Source organism: Alligator mississippiensis, chromosome 8 (genome assembly GCF_030867095.1).
Source record: "Alligator mississippiensis isolate rAllMis1 chromosome 8, rAllMis1, whole genome shotgun sequence".
Taxonomy (NCBI): Eukaryota; Metazoa; Chordata; order Crocodylia; family Alligatoridae; genus Alligator; species Alligator mississippiensis.
This window is the reverse complement of record NC_081831.1, coordinates 13,052,166-13,073,254: the sequence shown is the minus strand read 5'-3', so window position 1 is coordinate 13,073,254 and position 21,089 is coordinate 13,052,166. Positions and strand designations below refer to the sequence as shown.

The following is a 21,089-nucleotide window of genomic DNA, read 5'->3' as shown; positions in this document are numbered from 1 at the left end:
TATATGAAGTATGATATTAAACTAATTATATTATTAAAAGTCTTTAAAAATAATAATAATATGGTCACCCCCTGTGCCCATTAATAAGGAGCACTCTTTCTTTTTTCAGGCAATATTGATAATTTCCCAGGGTTAGTCCTTTAAAAACACTTTCCAAATTCAAGGTATTTTAGTGGAGTTGAAAGATTTCAATCTCCCACCAGCCGAGCTGAGATACTGGCCCATGTGAGATGAAACGATTAACAGGGGGGGAAAAAACCCGAAAAAAACCTTTCCTTAGAGAGATGCGCCTGCAAAACGCTCTAGAACCCGAAGTTAATTCATTATTAATTGTTTTGGCTGCTTTGGGCAGGACATATTAAATGCACTTTTGGCAACGTCCATTTTTGCGGGGCAGTGTCGAGGCTGCCGGGATCCCGACACGAAGACAGCCCACTGCCCCTACCAGCACGGCTCTGCACAGCTCTCTGTCCCCCACCTACCCTCCCCAGCTGCGCCTGGGACACTCGCAGCCGCTGCTTTCCTATTGACTTTCCATTGTGGAGCTTTGCAACAAAGGGTAGGATCCAAACCATGTTCCGTTTCGTCCAATCAGCTCGGCGGACCGGACCTCTCTTCCGATTGGCTCGTTCCTGCCTCACAGGAGCCAATCGGCACGCGACTTTAACAACCAATCAGCCGCGGGGGCCGCGTCCAATCGGCGGCGAGAAACCGGAGCACGGCCTTTGTGTCCCGTGACGGCATGGCGCCGGCGGAGGTGCGGGCCAATGAGCCGGCGCGCCGTTTCCAGGTATTGTGAGGTCAGCACGCCGCGCGCCGCCCCCACTATAAAAAGTGGGTCCCCGCGGCGGGGAGGGCACAGTGAGGGGGTTGTTGGCGGCGGAGCGTGCGGCAGCGGGACGCGGACAGCGCTCAGCGCGGAGCGGAAGATAGCGCCGGCACTTCTCCTGCTCCTAGCGGTAAGTGCGGCCTGGGGCCGGTGGGGGGCGGCCCGGGGCCCCGAGAGGCGCGTGGTGCCGGCCGGGCGGAGGGCGGTCGCGGTTCCCGGCCCCGGCGGTGGGTCCCGGATCCCAGCGGGGTGGGGGGGGGTAAGGGCGGCCATGACTCAGACGCTTCTTCCTCCAGGGTGCGGGGGAGGGGAGAGTCCGGGCCAGGCTGGGGCGGCGAGCTGACTCCTCTTTCCGCTTCCCGGGGAGCGGCTCACGGACGTCCGTGCAGGGCGTGGGGGGGAGGCTGGTGCGCGGGTGGGCAAGGATTTCGGCTGGGGGTGGGGAGGTTTGGGGTGTAATCCCGGTGGGATCGGCTTCACGCCCCTCTCCTTTCCTCCAGGTAAGTGAAGGACAATGGCTCGTACAAAGCAGACTGCCCGTAAATCCACTGGGGGGAAAGCTCCACGTAAACAGCTGGCCACCAAAGCTGCCAGGAAAAGCGCTCCCTCTACCGGCGGAGTCAAGAAACCTCATCGCTACAGGTAAGGAAATGGTGGGTGGCCCCGATGACGGCCACACTCAACCGCCCCCGCCACTCTCGTCACCAGAGACCTGGCGGGCAGCCACGTGGGCTCAAAGTTCTCCCTCTCCTTCCTCCCAGGCCGGGCACTGTTGCCCTCCGCGAGATCCGCCGTTATCAGAAGTCGACAGAGCTGTTGATCCGTAAGCTTCCTTTCCAGCGGTTGGTAAGGGAAATTGCCCAAGACTTCAAGACGGACTTGAGGTTCCAGAGTGCGGCCATAGGCGCGCTGCAGGTACTTGCGGACGGTTGCCTGGCTGCTATTTCGGTTGGGGGATTTGAGGAAGCTTGGGGAGCAGGTGCAGTTTTTCCTGAAGGCTCCTAACAAGTCTCTCCCTCTTGTGTCCTTGAAACAGGAGGCTAGTGAAGCGTATCTGGTGGGTCTCTTTGAAGATACAAACCTGTGTGCCATCCATGCCAAGAGAGTCACCATCATGCCCAAAGACATCCAGTTGGCTCGCAGGATACGGGGAGAGAGAGCTTAAGTGAAGGCAGTTTTTATGGTGTTTTGTAGTAAATTCTGTAAAATACTTTGGTTTTAATTTGTGACTTTTTTTGTAAGAAATTGTTTATAATATGTTGCATTTGTACTTAAGTCATTCCATCTTTCACTCAGGATGAATGCTCAAAGTGACTGTTCACATAAACCTCAGTGATGTGAGCCTTGTTGCTCAGAAGTGACAAGTTGCTAATATGCAGAAGGGATGGGTGATCTTTCTTGCTTCTCATGCATGTTTCTGTATGTTAATGACTTGTTGGGTAGCTAAACTTGTAAGGTACTAGAATTGATATAAATGTGTACAGGGTCCTTTTGCAATAAAACTGGTTATGACTTGATCCAAGTGTTTAACAATTGGGGCTGTTAAGTCTGACCATACATCACTGTGATAGAATGTGGACTTTTCAGAGGGTGCAACTACAAGTCTTAACCACAGTGTAACTTACAGTTTCCTAAAAAAAAAGAAAAAAGTAAACCTGGCAGCTATAGAATACACTATGTGCATTTATAATAGCTATTTTATATATTGTAGTGTCAACATTTTTAAATTAAATGTTTTACATTCACACGTGAGGAGTCGTGTCATTGGTGTGTCATGTGGCTAAGTAATAAGCTGGCTCTTCATTGGGTGAAATGTTCTAGGAAGCACCTCTTTTGGGTTTTTCTGTTTTGTTTGGTTTGGGTGTTTTTTAGGGGGTTTTTTTGTGTTGTACAGGAGAGTAAGGGTGTAGGACTTGGATTTGCTAACTACTAGCATAGCTTACTGCATGACTGACTAAAGGGGAAGCTTAGAGCTGTATTCTCTGGTTGCTTTTTGAAGGTCAGGGTTGTTGGCTTATCCCTCCCCCCCCTCCTCACTGTCTCTAAGCTTGAGGTAGCAAATTTTGAGATGTGTATCTTAAAGCATCAATTATGCTGAAACCTCACTAAAACTGAATATTTAAATTATTCTCAGGCTTTTAGTTTTTGTGCTCAAGGGGAGGAGGGGAAACCAGCTCAGGTATAGCTGCTCCAAGTAAGATGTGCTATGTAGCAACCTTGAAGAATCCTTAATTTTAAGGACAAAAGAGTGGGAGGCCTATTGAAATGAAAGCTTCTACACTGAATAATGGCATATGTTTGGCTTAAAGGACAATGGAATTTTTTTTAGGGGTTCTGAGGCGCTTTTAAGGGAACCTAGAGCCTTTCAGTTATGAGTTATGCAGCTGTGAGCAAGCTTTAATAAACAGGCAAACTTCTATTTTGGGCTCAGTTCAGGTTTTGAACCTGTCCCTGGAAAGAAGAAATGCCTTTCAAGAGTGACAACTTGCACTTAAAGCTATAAAAAGGAAAAAGTGTGTAGGTATGGAGTAAATTTGAGCTATTTCTGATCTGTTCAAGGTGGTGGAGGAAGAAAAAGTAACAAGAATAAGCTTCTATGAATCTAATTAGCCACAAAGCACCTTCTTAAATTTTGAGTGTATACTTAAGCTATAGTTACCAGATGATCAACTCCAGGACTGTAGTAGTGAGACTGAAGTTGTAGCTAATATTAAATCTTTTCCTTGGCAGTTATAAATAGGGTAGCCTCATTTAAATACACAGGACATGCCTTATAAGAATAAAATGGAAGCATGGAATAGCTCAAGTAATTATTCTCCACTTGATTTATTCCAAGTAAACTCTTAAAAGTTTTCAGTAAAGCTCTTCATAAAAAGATTGCATTTTAAGAACAAAAAGATTTTATACAAAAGTGCAGGTTACAGCATCTGCTTTAAGAGTAACTCAAAGTCATGATGCACTTGAAATATTTCCTTCCACAAGGTTCAAAAATAAAACTCTACAGCCAGTCCATGGGGAACAGTAGGAAATAGCATTTTAGTTTTAAGACCTGAGTTGGTAGGGTCTCGAACAGCTGACAGAGTTGGGCTGTCAGGAAGGCTCCAAATCTGGGTCAGCGCCGTGCCTGGAGGAAGCTCATAGCTAGAGCCATCGCTTTCCCTTCTCATCAGACAAACCATTCAGTGTGTTTAAATCCAGCAGCTAAGGGAACAAGCATGCATTACCAATGACTCTCACAGCGGGGGCAGCACACCCTGCACACTTTGCCTCATCCTGTAAAACTAGTTTGGGGTACGTTATCATTTCTTACAAATAAAGCGGTTGACTTTATAGCTGTTGAAGCCATCTTGCTCTCTCGCCCTGAATCTCAGCTATTTTGCCAGAGCACCAAACTGAAATGTCCACACATCTAAGATACTTGGGGAATAACATCCTTGCACCCAGATTTCCAAAACTAAACCACGTGAGAGTCTTCAGTGCAAAAAGTTAAGCAGACAGAATATTACCATCTTGACTATTTTATTCCATTGTCAAGGGTGGTCCAATGTTTAGAGCACTATCTAAGGACTTGCAAGAGTTAAGTTTCTGCTTCAGAACAGCCTCCTCTGTGTGACCTCAGTAAGTCTTATTGTCTTGCTGTGCCTCAACTCCCCACCTGTAAAATGGGGATAAAAATACTTTTCTACCTCATGAGTGTTGTGTAGATTTATATATTAAAAATGGGGAGGCATTACAGTATTGCAGCTATATGAAACACCTCAAATACTTTCTTTGGGTATGGTAACCTTAGAATTTTTACACTTGTTTTGTAACTTACTTTTAGTCATATCTTGAAGCAAGAATCTGAACTTCCAATGGAAAAAATACTTTTTAAACACTGATCTTTTGAAATACCATTGAACATCACTGATTTAGAGATGGTGAAACACTTCAGCATATCTTCTACCCTAAAATCAAATTACCTGGTATATCTAGGAGGTGCTAAAAGTTTCTTTGGTGGACATTAAAAGCTATTCCATTGTACGTACCCAAGCTAATAAAACTTCAGCAAAACACGGTGGAAGTCAGTGTCTGCATGTGGCAGATGGTGGTGGAAATTCTTCATGCTCCTCTTTGTTGAACTGACATCTAAATCAGTAAAACCTTGGCTTACCGATTCTCTTGATGATTTCTTCACATTCTTCCTGAGAATTGGATTCAAACACGAGGCAGGCAAAGGTACTTTGTTCAGGCATCTCTGGTGAAACCCTGAATAAGGAAAATTCCCATCAATGGGCAAAATTCGTTTTGCTAACACATGGTGATACTTAAAACAAAATGGGGCTTTAGTACAGGAAGCATTACAGCCCGAGCTCGCGACCTCCAATGCATCTGTCTGTGTGTGATCATCACAGCAAGGCCATGGGGTCGGTGTGGAAGTTTGGATAAATTACAGCTCTCTTGAGAGCTTGTCCCCTGGTGCAGCCTCTGCCAGACACTCCCTTGACATTAAAAGTTGAATTGATAGCCCTGGTAGGTACACACGGGACCCTGGCCTGGCACATCCCTTTTGACTGATTGCTACACATAAGAGCTAAGCATTCCAAATCCAAATCTTTCAAAATACCTCCAAGTTTATTCTTTATTTGAGACTTGTTTAATGCTCTGTATGAAACTCTAGTTAATGAATTCAGGAGCCCAGCCACTGGAACATGACAGCCACTTTATCCACAAGTGACACTTACGCAACACAGAAGGCAAAGAGGTTGCTGTTGTCCAAACGCCGACCTACACAGGAGATCTCTGGATAAGGGTAGTGGAGCAGAACCTATTGTGTAAGTCAGGAGAGAAAGATGTGAAACAAGGCAGTGACAGTGCAGGATCCTGAATCCCGTCAAATATCTATAGACCTATAGTCTGTCCACTCATTCTGGGCTTAAATGAACCACTGCAAGAATACAGCTTGAGAGACTTTCTGTACTCCATGGAGAAGAGTCAGAGCAGCCGTGAGCATACGTACACAGCAAAACAGTTCTCATTGTCCAACACCATCATGTGCAGAGGAAGCCCAGTCCAATTAATACAAACTAAACACAAATCAAAGCAAAACCACACTACACAAAGCCTGACGGGACACACATCTACATTTGTACAAACCAAAGTGTCTTGGTAGATTTCAGCTCAACTCAACTCACCTTGGAAGAAGTTCTCTCTTGTATGAGGACTTCGGTTTCTTTCACGTCAAATAAAACTTCCTGAAGAAACAGAAAACAATCACAGCTTTTTGGTGCTGCATTTAATAAAGACGTGAGCAAGACAAAAATTCACTAGGAGGTGCTATATATTATACGGAAGCCTTCCACAGCTGGTGACAAAAGGGCTGATTGGTGCAGGGTACGGTAAATGAACTTTTCTGCTGTTCAGATTTTGCTTCAAATTCAAGAGGTGGTGATGGCAAATGATCCTAGTAAGTCTAGTCTCTGCTGGAGATTTGTCAGCATCACAAAACAGCCACACGAATGTCATCTAACTGTTAGACTTTTGCTCAGGGGGAGCCCAGGCTGGGAACAGTGGAGGAAGCTTCAGATCTAGATGGGCAGAGGTGGGTGAGGGAAATGCTTAGGTTTTCCTGCTGGGAAACTCAGAGGCCCCAATTCAGGGGCCTCTGAGTCCATCTTTCTACCAGCCTCTAAGGCATGTTAACCACCACCCATTTTGGTGTGGCAGCATTTTAAACCTTTACAAGCGGTAGGACAACAGGGAATGGGGCCCCAAACAGTCATCGACTAAGGACACAAATCTACAGATTTGCCAAGCTGATTAAGTGCCCTTGTGCAGATCACTACATTTCCCCTAAACTTTTCTGTTCTGCTACCACAATTCCTTCTAGGATCTAAAATAGCTGGGGAAGCTTGTTGATCATGCCAGCCAGGACAAAATGAACCAGAAGCCAGGGTGAAAGGAAAGCACAGACAGAACTGAGCCCTTCTTACACTTACCTTACAAAGTTGCGGTAGCAGCTTCAAAAGTCACCCTTTCCTAACGTAAATGCCAAGTACACCTGTTACCCAAACACCAGGTTTGTTGGACTGAAGGGTTAGTATTAGAGCTGGGGCTGATTCTCATTCAGACCATCTCTCCTTCTCCAGACACACACAGTCCATTTAAGTCCATTTACTCAGGGTCTGTTCACCGGACTCAGCCATGGGATTACTCTTCAGCACTCCTGTGGCAGTGGGGGCCAAACTTTTTGGCAGGCATGTCACAGATTAACCACACATCCTCCCCGGGTGCCACTCTAATCCCCTTTCCCTTTTTCAAAGCTCTCGTGCATGCGCGTGCATGTATAAGCACACAACCCCTGCACGTGCGTGTACACACACAAACACACACCCTCTTTGTGCTAGACTTGGCTTCTTAGCAAATTATCGACTAACTAAATAATTGCTGTATAGCATAAACTTTTGTAAGTGGCACACCTCTGATTTAGTCTATAAGGTGCAAATTTATTCTGCTGTCTGCCTGACTTCTGATCAACAAAGCCACCTACCTCTCTTTTCTTAGCAAATGCCAGCATTGCCACTCACATACAAAAGTGGGAAACTTATCCTAGGTTCTAACAGGAACTGTGCATCCCTTTTAGCAGCTATAGTATCAAGGGATGCACAAGTGAAGGGAAAGCCAGACCTTGCAACAATACCAAGGATGTCACAATCCTCTCCAGAAGTGACCCTAACCTTCTATTCTAGGCTGTGTTTTCACTCTAACCTATGATCAGAGCGATCCATTGTTTGCAAATGGAAACACTTGAGAGAAGGATGCTTTGCCCTTAGAATTTGGGAAGTGTAAGAGCTTTTAAATGTTTCTGTGCTCTGAAATGAAAAGTCCCTCATGGTTTACACTTTTCCCAGCAGCCCCAGCCAACTGCTCTCAGCGAGGTTAGATCTGCAGAGCTCCACACTTCTCACCTAGATGCGGCTCTTCACTTCTCATGAATTAGGCAGATTGAATTGACAATGCATTTCTCCAGAGAAGAAAGACTTTGCAAATCATGGGGCCCAAAATCAGGATGGAACTTAAGCAGAAACTTAAATTGTACCAACTTGAACAAGATTTAAGAACGCACTTCAGTACTCTCCTGAAGAAGGGGCAGCAATTCTTACGGACCATAGCCCTGACAATCAGGCCACGCGAGCCAGTTTCAGTATAACTGGTATAAATGGAGTGACCACTTTGAGCCTTTAGAATTTGTATCTGACTACCAGAAAGTGGACAGGGCTGGTGTGCTACTATGCAGGATCAGAGACTGAAAGGAGAAAAGGATGGAGAGGTGTGAGGAGGTCTGACAAGAAGAACCCTCAAATTAGGAGTTGCAGGGCAAATCCCTAGCTCTTAGCAGCCAGGGAAACTCGGTCAAGATAAACCCTTAAAAAGACACCCACACATCATCCATCTCTGCCCCCAAATAATGCCAGCCCCTCATCTCTCGTTCTTTCAAGGTCACAGCTGGGAACTTACCTGGGGTGGTAAGTGCTGTTCTAACACCGTGGGTATACCCTGGTCTAACACCTCTTTGCCGCCATACTGAAAACAGATTGGGGGAAAATATTAAAATACTGAACATGCTCAGAAAAACAGGAACCTTCCTCATCAGTCCATGGGATTCACATCCTTACCTTTCCTACATTGGCTTGGCCCAGGTAGCGCAGGTTGTACAGCAGCCTGGGGAGAAAGGGGTTAACAGCATTAGGCTGGGAGCCTGTAGACCGCTCCACCGTTGTTACTGATGGAGGTTTGGTGCTGTGGCCCAACATGCACCAGTCCTGCTCTCCCCCTTGATGGGTGCCCACATTGGTTACTTGCTGCCACCTTGCGCTGCATTCATTGGTCCCATCGGGCCCTACCTGCCCCCCTGCAGGCACCGGTCCTCCTTCTCCTCTTTGCATCTGTGCTCATACTGGAGCTGGAAGCCGGAAACTTTCTCCCTCAGGACTTTCAGGTAGGGCAACAAGGGTTTGTACATCCCTCCGTCGTGCCACTTCCACCGGATTAAGCGGAAGTGGAGTGGCTTGCCTTTCAGCTTCTGCAGCACCGCCCCTGCCTGAATGAGAGGGGAGAACCAGGGTGTCCGTTGGCAAGGGCACCTCAGTTCCTTCCCATGGTGTGTGCACAAGAGCTGGGCGCACTATAGCCAGCCCATGTCACTGCCTACCCCTTCCTCTGCCTAGGAGCTGTCCACAAGCCACCAACAAACCATTCTCCCACCTCAGCTGCTCACTGAGCTCAAGGTACTGCTTGGGGCTTGTGTACTGCACTAACACCAGATGCCAGTCCACCTCCAGCGCTCTCTCACGAGCAGGCTCTCACTTCAAGTGGGACTAAGTGGCCCAGGGGCCCTAAAGGGAAGGAGTTGGCCTGTACTTCTCACCTGCCCGTTGTATGCATTCCTCAGTGAGACGCCATTGATCTCATCGATGACATCGCCAGCCAGCACCACCTCGTCCACTTCTGCCTGGCTCTCAGGAAGCATCTCTATGACAAAGATCCGACCTTCCAAGTACCTGAAGACACCGAGATGCAGAATTCAGCCTGATGGACTAGATGAAAACATCCCAGGAGTCCTCTGGCTAGAGAAATACTTTGGGAACTCTAGCTTCCTTGGCCTAAAATCAAGGCTTGATCTATCTCAGCCAGTTCCCTCAAAGGAGGATGTGAGGAGCACCTTCAGACCATGCTGGTTTGGAATCTAAACTTACCAGCGAGGTAGTCGCAGTGGGAATAACCAGAGAACTCAGTCAAGTATCTGGAGCCCACCTACCATGGGATGACAATGCCATCCCCTCCCATGCAGGGGTCTTCTACTCTCCTGACATCACCAGGGCCAGCACCATCACAATATGCCTTGCAAAATCAACAGGAGAAAGCCCCTCACCGGTCTGGACTCAAACTCTCTGTGCATCTGACCAGGAAGATGATAAACCATCATTACCCATGTTTTCTGATGGGCAAATTAAATATAATTCTTGGCCCCAGGGGCATGAGAAGAACTAAGAAGAATAAAGCTTGAGGTAATGCAAGAGAAGGGAAGACTACAGTTCCCAGCAGCTTCAGATATACCAGTTGTAAAATGGGCTTTGGGCTGCTCATGGGCAGGGGAAGGGAGGAGGAAAGCTGGTGTCTTACCTGAGTACCATCCCCAGTTCTCTGCAGGGTACAGTTTCATAGGTTACACACACCTGGAACACAACAACCATCCATCCAGCAATGCCTCCACAATGCTCAATAAATTCCCTCAGAAAAGCTGAAAGGGACAGGGGGAAGGGGATGGGAAGGGGGCATTTTGCCCCTGTTAAAATTGAGGTAACTGAGAGGTACCAGACTGGGACCTCTGGCGCCCAATGTCAATCTTCTATTGACATAAGAGGCACAGCAAAAGCACACATTTTCCCATAGAGACCCATGATGGGCCCTAAAGAACTCTTTCCAGAATCTGCTAGGCTCTAACCTAAGATACCTCCTCTAAGGTTATTCAGTCCTTGGGTTCTCTGCTGAAGCTGCCAACAAGGGCACCAACCACAGGTATGTTTTTTGAGGCAGATGCCATCCCACTAGAGACTGGACTGAAGCCAAACTCATGTATTCTGCCTAGGCCGCCGCCACCCCCTCCGACACTCATCGCTGGCTAATTTGAGCTAAGGACAGAGAAGGGATCAGTTCCAGGTTCCACTGATAACCTCTTGAGCCATCTGCTTATGGGAAGGCAACTTTCCATCTGTCCATCTGTATCCACACAGGCATCCACCACAGGTCTCTAATCTGGGGCTCAGGCAAGACCAGAGCAGACCCTAGAAAGACAAATCTGCCTGTCTTGAGACGAGTGATCAAAAAGTCATACAACTTGCTTGTAAATTGGTTTCTCCCTGCCCCATCAGTATGAAAATAAAGTCACTGGGAAGTGTTCATCCTCCCCAGTCACACCAGGGGCATTCAGAAACACTTCATCATATCACATTATTTAAGGGGAACAGGGAACCTGAGATGCAGTCAGTTTGGTCATTAGCAATTTATGGCCACAAACTGTAAGTGAAACCCTAAGCCCCTTGTAATCAAAGAGTGTTGCCTTGGGCTTCAGTGGAGCCAGGATTTCATTCTGTAGTGAATTACACAGCAAATAGCATGGGACACAGGCCTGATCAAAGTAGCCCTGCACTTAGGTCTTGCAAAATAATAATAAAAATGGATTAATAGAATGAATTTAAGACTATCCAATGGAAAAGGGGGAGTCTTTTTCTATTTCTTAAAGACTAATGCTTCCCTGCAGGTTCGTGGCTTCCTACCCCCAAAACACAAATGGGAAATTGAATGAATAGGAACAAGAATGGAACTCAAAAGGTCTAATTACATTGTCCAAGCCCAAAGAAAAGCAGAGTATGACAGCAACAGTAACAATAATGGAAAGGAGCTCACATTTTACAGAAGCCTCAAAGAATTGTAATTTACATGGTAAGAAATTCAGGGCCCAGTCTTGCAAAAATTTAGTTGCCACCTAATTTTTGACCATGAACAGCCCTTCAGATCACTCTTGGCAACAGAGTTACTCAGGTGAGTAAGTGTTACCACAATTGGGCTTACATTAAGGAATAAAATAATGGGCTAGATACTTAGTCCATGGAAGCAGATGCAGCTCCGCTGGCTTCAATGGAATGATGCAGTTTTGTACCAGCTGCACACCCAGCCCTATGATTTTTAACTTGACTGCATCTCTTGTAACTTTACCCATTTATTCTGAGTATTCAGCATGGGGCCACAGCAGGTAGGAGGAGGAAGAATAACATCTTGAATCCTGCACTGGGAGGAGTCAGGAGAAAGAAAGGAAGGAAGTCTTACCGGCAGCAACCAGCTTTCATCCAAGAAACTGGAATTCTGCAAACAAAGCACAGCAGTTGGACTTCAGCAAGGAGGCAGCAAAGAAAGGGAGAAAGACCTCTAGACATTTAGTTCCATTAGGCCCATAGAGCTGTATTAAAGCTGCCACCCAGAACAATTTATTGCTGTACCTGCAGATCCAAGGAGAAATTCATCTCTGTCACCACCAGCATCAGTGAGAGGAAGGGCTCTGTGAGGGGGGAACCAAGAGCCAACATTACTGCCAGGCCTCTCGACAGCCATACATTCCATTATGCCCCTCTCCCGGGGACACTCGAGAGGCTCAGATAATCAAAGCCATTTTCAGTGGAATTAAACAGGGAGGACATGACCCTGATGTGGGGACAGGGAGTTTAGATCCTCAGGGCTGTGCTGGATATCTTGCAGTCATAGATCTCCAACAGCTTTGTAAATGTCAGTGGTGATGTAACCCCTATGAGAGGATGATCTCAATTTTAGAGGGATGGAAACAAAGCAGAGAGGTGCTGCTGGGTAAGATGGTCTACCCACATATGATCCATTACAGGTTCAGGGCTTAAGGCTGCCTAGGAAAGCTGCAAAGTCAGGAGCAGCATCTAGGTTTCTTCAAGTCTCATTACTGCTCTACTGTATGTGCCCTGTGTCAAGCAGTCGCAGACTCCTGGGATATAAGAGTCAGTACTAGGTGGCTATTGGGATTGTAGCGGGACAAGCAGGTATTTCCCAACCCCTTGCTTTCCCCCAGCTCCCTTAAGAGTGCCATGTAGGCCAAACTGAGATGGCGACTCCAACCAAAACCTAAGAGCAAACAACCTCAACCAGCAGTGCTACGTAGCAACAGAAAAATGGCTGATCAGAAGCACTCCAAATGAGGCATGGAACGGCTTCTACACCTGCATTTTGAAAGGCTGATTCTTCCCTGCCCCACTGGCTGTGCTGCTCAACACAGTCCTGCAGCTGTGTGGCCCAGCATGCAATTCACAGGCCTTACTGATACCCATAGTGTTGATCCAATCATGACCTTGGTGATACAGAGACTTCTAGTGTAGGGAAGGTGCTGGTAGTTGCTGGGATTTTTGCCCTGGTACTCTTTAGGCAAGCTCCAAACAAGGTTAAACACCACAGAAAACACTGCAGGAGCCTCATTTCAATACTACTGATGGAACTGCACAAGGGGGGTGATGTTAGCTAAAAAAAGCCTATAACCTAGGCCAGACGCTGCCATCCATAGCTCAACCAATTCAATGAGGTTCCTTCCATGGACTTCAATGGGCTCTGAGTCAGGACCCCAGAAAACGCCCCTCACAAGTAGCTTTCTCCCTGGTCTGTCTCAATTCTAAGTCTGCTCTTTCTCTCTGATACAGCTACAGCTTTAGCACTGAAGGGGACTCATGACTACACTACACTACAAGTCCAGGGTGATTTATAAGCCACCAAGGTACCATTTTAACTCAAGTTATTTATCATAATCAAAAGATTAAAGGCTTTCACCCTGCCCCAATCCTCCTGGGAAAACAGTTGCAGATGGAGCCACACAGTATGTCGGAAGCAATGCAGCTAGTTATGAGAGCAGGGAAAGCATTCCAGTTCTGACACTCGCAGATCAGCAGGGGCTGGGCTGTTAAGAGTCACCCCCAGAGACATCTGACAGCTTGAAGCTCACTTGGAAAAATGCTCCCATTAAAAGGAAATCAAAATAAATCGCACTTTTAAAAATCCAGTGTTTCTCCTTCTCAGGGCAAGAAACCACCAGAGCATCCACACACCTACATTTCTTATTCTACCACTCAGGTAGTTTACTTAGATTTTACCACTTAGTTCTGCTGGGGGTGGGGTGGGGGGAAACCACCTAGGAAATTAGCTTTCTACTCTGCACCATCATAATGTAACATCTGGGCTGCAAATGGTACAGTGGAAGATACAACAACTGCTTTATTGAGAGAGGCAAGGATTTTTTTTTTTGGTTGATATATTTTATTGAACCAACTGCATCTTTGGGCTGAAGTTAAACAGAAGGTATCAACCCCAAAATCCTTGCTTCTCACGTGATTCCTGGACCGTCACAACTACAATGCCACTCTAATACTACCATAACATGGAAGAGGGATCATGATGTTATTTATATGAATATGCAATTTTGCACAATTAAAAAAATAAACAAGACTTAGCATCTGAATAAGACGATGATTTTTTTTTCACATTACAACGGTGCTTAAAGAGCTCGTCCAGAACTGAGATCCAGTGGTGTTAGGTTTTATCCTAAGGAGTCTGCAAGCTAACAGGCAACGGTATGAGAAGGGAGGTATTAGGAACTGCATTGTTACAGATTAGAAATTAAAGACTAGAGAGATCATTAAATATACCCAAAGGTCTCACAGGAAAGTCAGTGACAGATCATAGAAGCCATCTCTCCCGAGTCCCAACACCCTTTAAAAGACATCATTTTCTTATAATCATTCCTTGCCAAGCTTATTTTTTAATGAAATGGGCCAAATGCATTCCCTGCTGCAAACAGCACTGTCACCAATGAAGTACCGTCAGGATTAGGTTCAATCCTGGCACCAAAAGCTGCATTTCATCCTTTGAAGGGCTTCCATCTTAAAGTCTTTCTCCAGATAAAATTCTCCATAAGTGGAATAAGAAAGAACTGTAGGATGGACCCGTGGTAAACTTATGAGCAGGTTTACATACTTAGTGGGGTTAGTATTGTTGTGGATGTGACGGTAGATGTGAGGAAATATATGAGCAGCAAGGAGTTTTTTGTGATCTCTTTTATTTGAAGAACTGTAGAGTTGGAAGAGAGGTTAGACAAGATATTAGGCAGAAAATGCCCTTTGTCAGGTTAGGTCAGGTCATGTGTGGGTGTGTAATATATATATTTATTTAATATAATATGCCCTTATATTATAGTTCAGAAACTCTATATAAATGGTAGGTTTTATTCCAGGTGACTACACTGCACAGGTAGGTTTCATAGCCTAGATGTGATTTTGCTTTTAGACCTAGATATCAACTTGTTTTAAAGGACATTACTGAATATTGCAGGAAGTCTCCACCTTACCCATGAAGTCTTCGTTTCCCAGGATTGAGGTCACAGGATCATAAAACTGAAACATATTTAAAAACTTATTTAGCGGCATGCCAAGACTCAAGAAAACTTGACCCAAGCTGGTCCAACATGCTGCATTTTAAAACACATCCATTATGCACAAAGTGGAGAATGAACCCGTGCTCATTTGCAAAAACAGATTTACCTTAGAACAGGGGTGGGCAAAATGCGGCCTGTGGGTCGGATGCGGCCCGCCAGGGCTTTTTATCTGGCTCACAGGGCTCCCCCCCAATTTTGAATATTAATATTAATCTGCCCCTGGCTGCCTGTCATGCAGCCCTCGATGGCTTGCCAAAACTCAGTAAGCAGCCCTCCACCAGAAATAATTGCCCGCCCCTGCCTTAGAAGCATAGAGGCTTATTTAAAACCTATTTGAACTCCTTCCCATAAGCCAACGGCTCAACCTTTTTTGCAGTTCAGGTCGCCCCTCCATAACTTTTTTGAACTTGGCAACATCCTGGTTAAGAACCACTGTTGTGCTACCTCAGTTTATCTCTGTGGTTGGAATTAGAAACCCAGATTTTCAAAAAACACTGTGGGATGACAGAGGGTGGGAAAGATTGTGGGATGACAAAAGGTGTGGACACATGGCACGTTTCCTACATGCAGCAGACATATGATGTGGCATCTGACTACAGAGTAAGCCATTTAAAACCAGGGTGCAGCTATCCTCTTGAAAAACACAACCTCACTTTACTATGGAGTAAAAACTAGAACGGGTCGTGGGTCTGCTCAGTTCTATTCCGGGGTAGCTGTTGGCTCAGTGAGAACTGGCCTCACCGCCCCTTTTTTGGGACCAGGTGCTGTAATAGCATCTATAGCAGCATCCAGCTTGGGAGAACTGCTCGTGTGAATAAATTTACTGCCAATGAAAATCCAGGGTCAACTGTTCCGTAGTGATGGTGCTGTGTATCCTGCATCCTAAGTTCATCCAGAGTGGTTCCCCCCACCCCCTGCTTTTATGCCGAAAGCTCTTCTGACCTCTGGCAGCTTCGAAGACTGAGACAGCTGCCGAACAGCAGTCGCTAGTAACTTTCCATTTAAAGCCAAGCGCAGGAAATACCGGCCTCGTCCCTGCGCTGTCAGCACCTTCTCGCAGGAACTGGCTCTCTCTATTACAATGGACAGGGGAGTTACCCTATAAGCAAACAAAGGGGAAAAAACAGTTAACTCTCAGCACTTGCTCATTTTCATGTACAGCAGCACCTGCCACTGAGGAATGACCACTTCCCAGACCTTGGTCCCCTAGGAGAGGGCCCTGTTCTCACCCCTGGGCTTCCCTTCCAGGAGACAGTCAGTATCCATCATGCCACTGCTGCAGCAGCTGGGCAGATTCTGGGGCACAACCAAGCTCTCTGAGGTGGTTTGCCGAGACCGCTCACCTGCTGGCAGTATCCTGCTGAGGAAGCTGTTCTAGCCAGTGCCAATAATCCCGTCTCCTGAAGCCCAAGACTGGCTCTGCAGGAGAGAGAGAAGAGGGGTTTGTTTAGAAAGACTCTCCGACAGGAAGCTCAGGAGAACCCTTCCTTCTGAGAGGCTGTAAAGAGAGAGGCCCATGGTCTTCATGACCTTCTCCAACCAACACAAACCATTTCAGCCTTGTCGGGTCTGAGCTCTACTCATCCTCTGCTGATACAGGTGCCACAGGCATGAGCTTATGCCAATTCGCCCTCTGCCATCCCCTCCCCATCCTCCACAGAGCAGCACCAGCTACTCACGTTTCATTCCTTTCCGAAGGATCATTTCCAGGATCTCGCAGAAGGAGGTGAGGTGTGGCGAGGCATCTGTGTATGGGCTGTTCCCCTCCTTCAGGCTCAGGATGCACACTGTGAGGACACAAGGGCAGGCAGAGGGCTTTAGGGCACCTGTCTACCATCAGCCCCTCAAGGGACTGGTATGATAGCTACATGAGAGCTTACAGATTGAATCAGCACCCAGTCTGCTAGGTGCCAGGTGGAAGAACCATGCGTCAACAGGCCAGGTACAAGGTCAAACCATTTGCCCAGCCCTTATAGGGATAAGGTCAAATAAGACACTGAGAAGAAAGAGAACTCACTCTTCTTTTCAGTCTTACTCAAGGGGGTCAGAGCCAATAGGCCACTGTTACACTTTGGGCAAGCGGCTTAAATGCTGGGCCTAAGCCTCTCTGTATGTAAGATTGCCCCTTTCTAGAGGTGTTACATAGATTGGTTAATATATATATAAAATGCGTTGAGGACATGAAGCCCTAGAAGTGTTCACAAATGGCCCAGTCCTGAGAAAGACCAAGCTAACTCAACTCTCCTTGATTTCAGGAAGAAGAAAGATTTGCCTGGTGATTTCTTGTATTGGACCAGCTATATAGCTGGGAGAGATGTCAGACCAGCTTTTGAGCATAAAATCCCTTCCCTACAACACCAGTACTTGACTTCAGGGGCTGCGGAGAATACTTGATATCTGACAGGACTGGGTACAACAGCTGGCCTCCATTTCACCTTCTCTGCTGGAGGGAGGTGGGCATGTCAGCATCAGCAGCTTTATTTCAGTCATCCCCTTTCTGTCAAGTCACTCAGGCTTGAAGGGTAAGCCCTGTTACCATCTGGAGAGCTGGATTGCAGCAGGCTGAAGAGGCTGAGAGGACTTTCCCCAGGGAAGAAGGGATGCTTTGATCACTGCCCAAGACCGAACTCAAGCTGCCCTGCTGGAGAAGAGCCTTCTTTCCTTCATATTGGTGCTTGTCCCTTGACTACCAGATTTTATAAAGCCAGCTGCAGTTTCCTCTTACCTATTATGTCACTAGAAGCCAGGTGGTGCCAAGAAAGCTAAAGCCTTGCTGCTGCTTCCACTTTTAGGCCACGTGTTCACAAAAAGCAAACGAGTAGCAAAAGTTGTATCGCACAGGCCTCTGTTGCTGTCACCTCTCACTTCCTCAAAACTATTTTACTCCCCACATCTCATCCTCCTTCGCCATGTTGTATCCGAATCAGACAGCAAATTCTTCAGTGCTGGGGCATCTTTTACACTGGATCGGTCAAGCAATGCTGTACGCCAGTAGCCTTCAAAAAGTCTCCTCCCCACCTCTTTGACTCCTCCTGCACAGGCACCTACAGGCAGCCCCAGTCACCTAAGAAAAGGGAGTGACTGACACACACACACACACACACACACACACACACACACAGAGTGAAAAGCCACTTAAGTTCAGCTTGAGCTGAATAACCTGCTGGTATCACAATACAATAGGCTGGGCTTCTACAAACACTGATTCACCCTTTCAGGACTCTAGTACTGCCCTTCCATCGCACAGGCCCCAGATCCACATGCAGTGAATCTGGGTTTCCAAACTACCCCGAAATGTAGAAGATAGAGACCAGGTTTGCCATGCACCCCAGACAGGATACTTTCTCGGAGACTACACATTTTCGGGACCTGCCGTCCAGTGGGCAGGTTCCTAAGGAAGGGAACAGAGCAGGTGTAGTACTAATGATGCAGGTGGAACCGTCGCTCCTTGGAAGAGAAAACAGACACCATATTCTGAAAGGAAAGCAACCTGGGGTAGCTATGACGTGGAATCATTGCAGCCTGCCTGATAGGAAGAAAACACTTTACCTTGTCCAGAACCTGGATCGGGGGATGTGTTAGGGACCTAGCTCCGTGCTCACCTGTGCTCAGGGCCAGCAGTTCAAAACCTCTAAAAGCCACTGGCTCCAGGGCCCCTTTGGATTTCATAGGGAGCCCGTGCAGGCCGTAGTAGACACCAGGTGGGTCAGCACAGTGGCTGCTCCACACGCCCTGGGGGTACGCGGAGCCAGGAAGCTGGTGTTGGCCTGTTTCAGATCACGCAGGGGCAGGTGTGTACAGCACACACAGGTGTGTCTGCTGCACCCTTCCCATGTTATTACCCTTCTGATATCCTGCACTGGGCCAACCGCCCTTCGGGGCTGAAAGACAGCCTCCGCCAGGGGTGCACAGGGGCCCCAAGAGCACGGGGAGAAGACGACACGCTCCCCAGCTGGGGGGTCCCCAGAGCATCCCTAGCACCCGGCCGTCCCTGCAGCCTCCCCCCGCTGAGCTGACATCACAAAGCCAGGCTGTCGTGTCGCCACGGCGCTGTGGGCCCCAGAAGCCAAGCCCAGGATGTGGCCCGTGCCCCTCCATCTCCTTGCAGGGGGCCTGCGCCCATTCAGCCCCTGCCCCCAAACCAGGGGCAGGTGAGCTGAGCACCTGCTGCGGGGGACAGACGCTCCAGGGCCGCCCAGCCCTGCGGACAGCATCACCCCCAGCCCAGGCCCCTGCAGCAGGGGTGCAGGCAGGGCCCCAGGCCCCCCTCCCGCCTCTCACCTTTCAGGGCGCCCAGCAGCGGCTCCCTGCCCGTCATGCCGCCAGCGCACTGCCCGCGCCCGCCGCCAGCACGCGGCGACACACTGGGCCGTACCACCCGCCCGCCGCGCGGGGGGGGGGACGGGACCCCTGGGCTGGACGTACGGCGCATCCCCAGCCCTCGGGGAGCTGGGGCGGGGCCCCTCCACGGCTCTCCGGAGGCGGGGCCCCTCCGGGGGGGAGGGGGGGCTTGTCTGCCTGGCCGGGGTGAGTCTTGGGAGACTGAGCAGTCGTCCCCCCCCGCGCAGGAAGTGGGCTGCTCCGCAGCTGTGGAATGTCGGGGGGGGGGGGGGGTTGTTGCAACCAGGCACCCCCAGCACACTGCGCGCTTCAGGCGTGGAGCAGGGGGCGACCTCTGGGGGCTCAGCCGCGCCGGCGACCCCGTTTCAGAAGCTCCTTGGCCTGCTGCCGCGCTCCCCCCTTGCAGAGGGGTCACTCGGGCCGGGCCGGCCATCAACTTCTGCACTCCCGGCTCATCCCCTCAGCCTTGAAAGCAGGGGCTCTCAACCTATTTGCACATGCGGCTCTCCGGGTTAGGTGGGGGCCGCCCCCAGCTGACTTCCATTAAAACAAAAGGTTTTAAATAGGATGTCGCACGGGTTGCAGCCACACGCTGACCCGGCTGCACAAGTTGAGAACTGCGGTTGTAAAGGATCAGGAGCCCGGGTGAGAATCACTGAACTAGCAAACTACCTACCCCTACCGAAGGGTCACCCCCGCTTCTAAACTAGGGAGTGGCTCTGAAGGATAGCTGTTATCGCTACACCACAGCCGTGTTTTTCTTGCAGGCCCTGCTAAATGCCCCGGCCCCGGCAAAGGGCTACAACCTTCAGCCAGTTACGTTGCCTTAAACTACTGGAAAAAGACACAAAGTCATGCATCATCATGAACAAGGCCAAAGCAGAGGGGCTGCGATGAAGACCAGCACCAGGACAATCAAGGCACGACGGTGAGAACGAGCCAGATTGTCACCCAGTGAAATGCACTAGCCTGTTATCTGGGAGAGGAAAATGGGATTTTTTTTTTTTTTTAAATGGCCTCACCTTGAGTGCAGTGATATGGCCTCAAAACCAGACAGATGAGTGCTATGAACCCCTCCCCCTAAATGTTGCATAGATTAAATGGATCAGATCATAGGATGACACATTGTATTTGGCTGGTGACAGGTAAGGAATACGGATGGTTGCCCTTCCAGCTGAAACTGCTCTGCATAGCACCCTTCATGCAACCTATCAGACAACCTTATATCATGTTTATAAATGAAATGATTAGACGGTGCTACAGAGTTAACTACCAAACAGGGATATCAGCAGACAGCTATGTATCAAGCTGAGAAATATTGCTATATGCCTACTCGTTCTACCTAGACAAAAGTTTGGCCTCGCATTCAAAATCTGAGGACACATCATTTAACATGATCCTCCAGACACTTGTAATGGAGTGATGGGAATATAATGAAGATGCAGCCTAGTAGCAGCTGTTCAAAAGGTCTCTTCTTCAGCAGTATATAGTGTGCATAAGCACAGTCTTGATCATTTCTAATTTACAGGCCAACAACGTATTTGGTTGATGCATGTTCTGGGAAGCTGGTAGTTTAGTTTAATCAACAGCCACCAAATCAGGAGTTAAAAATAAAGGTTTAATTATTCACAATCTAAAGTTCAAACAATTTCTCTCAAGACCTCAAAGTCCTCATTCATGAGATATGATGCTAATACCTAGCTACTTAAGAGGATTATTATGAGGGTCAGTTTATAGACCACATACTACCTTTCTGGAGAGAAATACATGGAAGAACATATCTGTGTTGGAAAGCTCAGAGAACTTCCTCTCCCCACCAAAAAAAAACAACCCCAACAAACTACTCAGGTGGTCTAATAAAAAGATATCACATTTACCCAAAGAACC

General features: G+C 47.8%; 2 protein-coding genes across 3 annotated transcripts; one reads left to right on the top strand and one right to left on the bottom strand.

The window, feature by feature from the left end:
• The first annotated feature begins 852 nt into the window (after positions 1-852).
• LOC102562183 (histone H3.3A) lies at positions 853-2,576 on the top strand. The gene is made up of 4 exons (XM_006269242.4): positions 853-959; positions 1,330-1,471; positions 1,591-1,744; positions 1,866-2,576. The coding sequence occupies exons 2-4, from the start codon at positions 1,344-1,346 to the stop codon at positions 1,992-1,994; spliced, it is 411 nt and encodes a 136-aa protein (XP_006269304.1). The 5' UTR covers positions 853-959; positions 1,330-1,343; the 3' UTR covers positions 1,995-2,576.
• A 1,060-nt stretch (positions 2,577-3,636) lies between these two features.
• LOC102570496 (uncharacterized) lies at positions 3,637-19,324 on the bottom strand. Of its 2 annotated transcripts, none has more exons than XM_014601793.3 (16): positions 19,143-19,324; positions 16,541-16,648; positions 16,205-16,280; positions 15,804-15,960; positions 14,775-14,820; positions 11,866-11,924; positions 11,696-11,731; positions 9,992-10,044; positions 9,237-9,369; positions 8,713-8,909; positions 8,485-8,530; positions 8,327-8,392; positions 6,004-6,063; positions 5,554-5,636; positions 4,983-5,077; positions 3,637-4,484 (listed from the first exon to the last, which is right to left on the bottom strand). In XM_014601793.3, the coding sequence occupies exons 1-16, from the start codon at positions 19,291-19,293 to the stop codon at positions 4,420-4,422; spliced, it is 1,431 nt and encodes a 476-aa protein (XP_014457279.2). In that variant the 5' UTR covers positions 19,294-19,324; the 3' UTR covers positions 3,637-4,419. The 2 variants fall into 2 exon arrangements, with proteins under 2 accessions (XP_014457279.2, XP_019349916.2); XM_019494371.2 differs by having other exon boundaries at positions 3,637-4,030; positions 19,143-19,320.
• Positions 19,325-21,089: the final 1,765 nt, after the last annotated feature.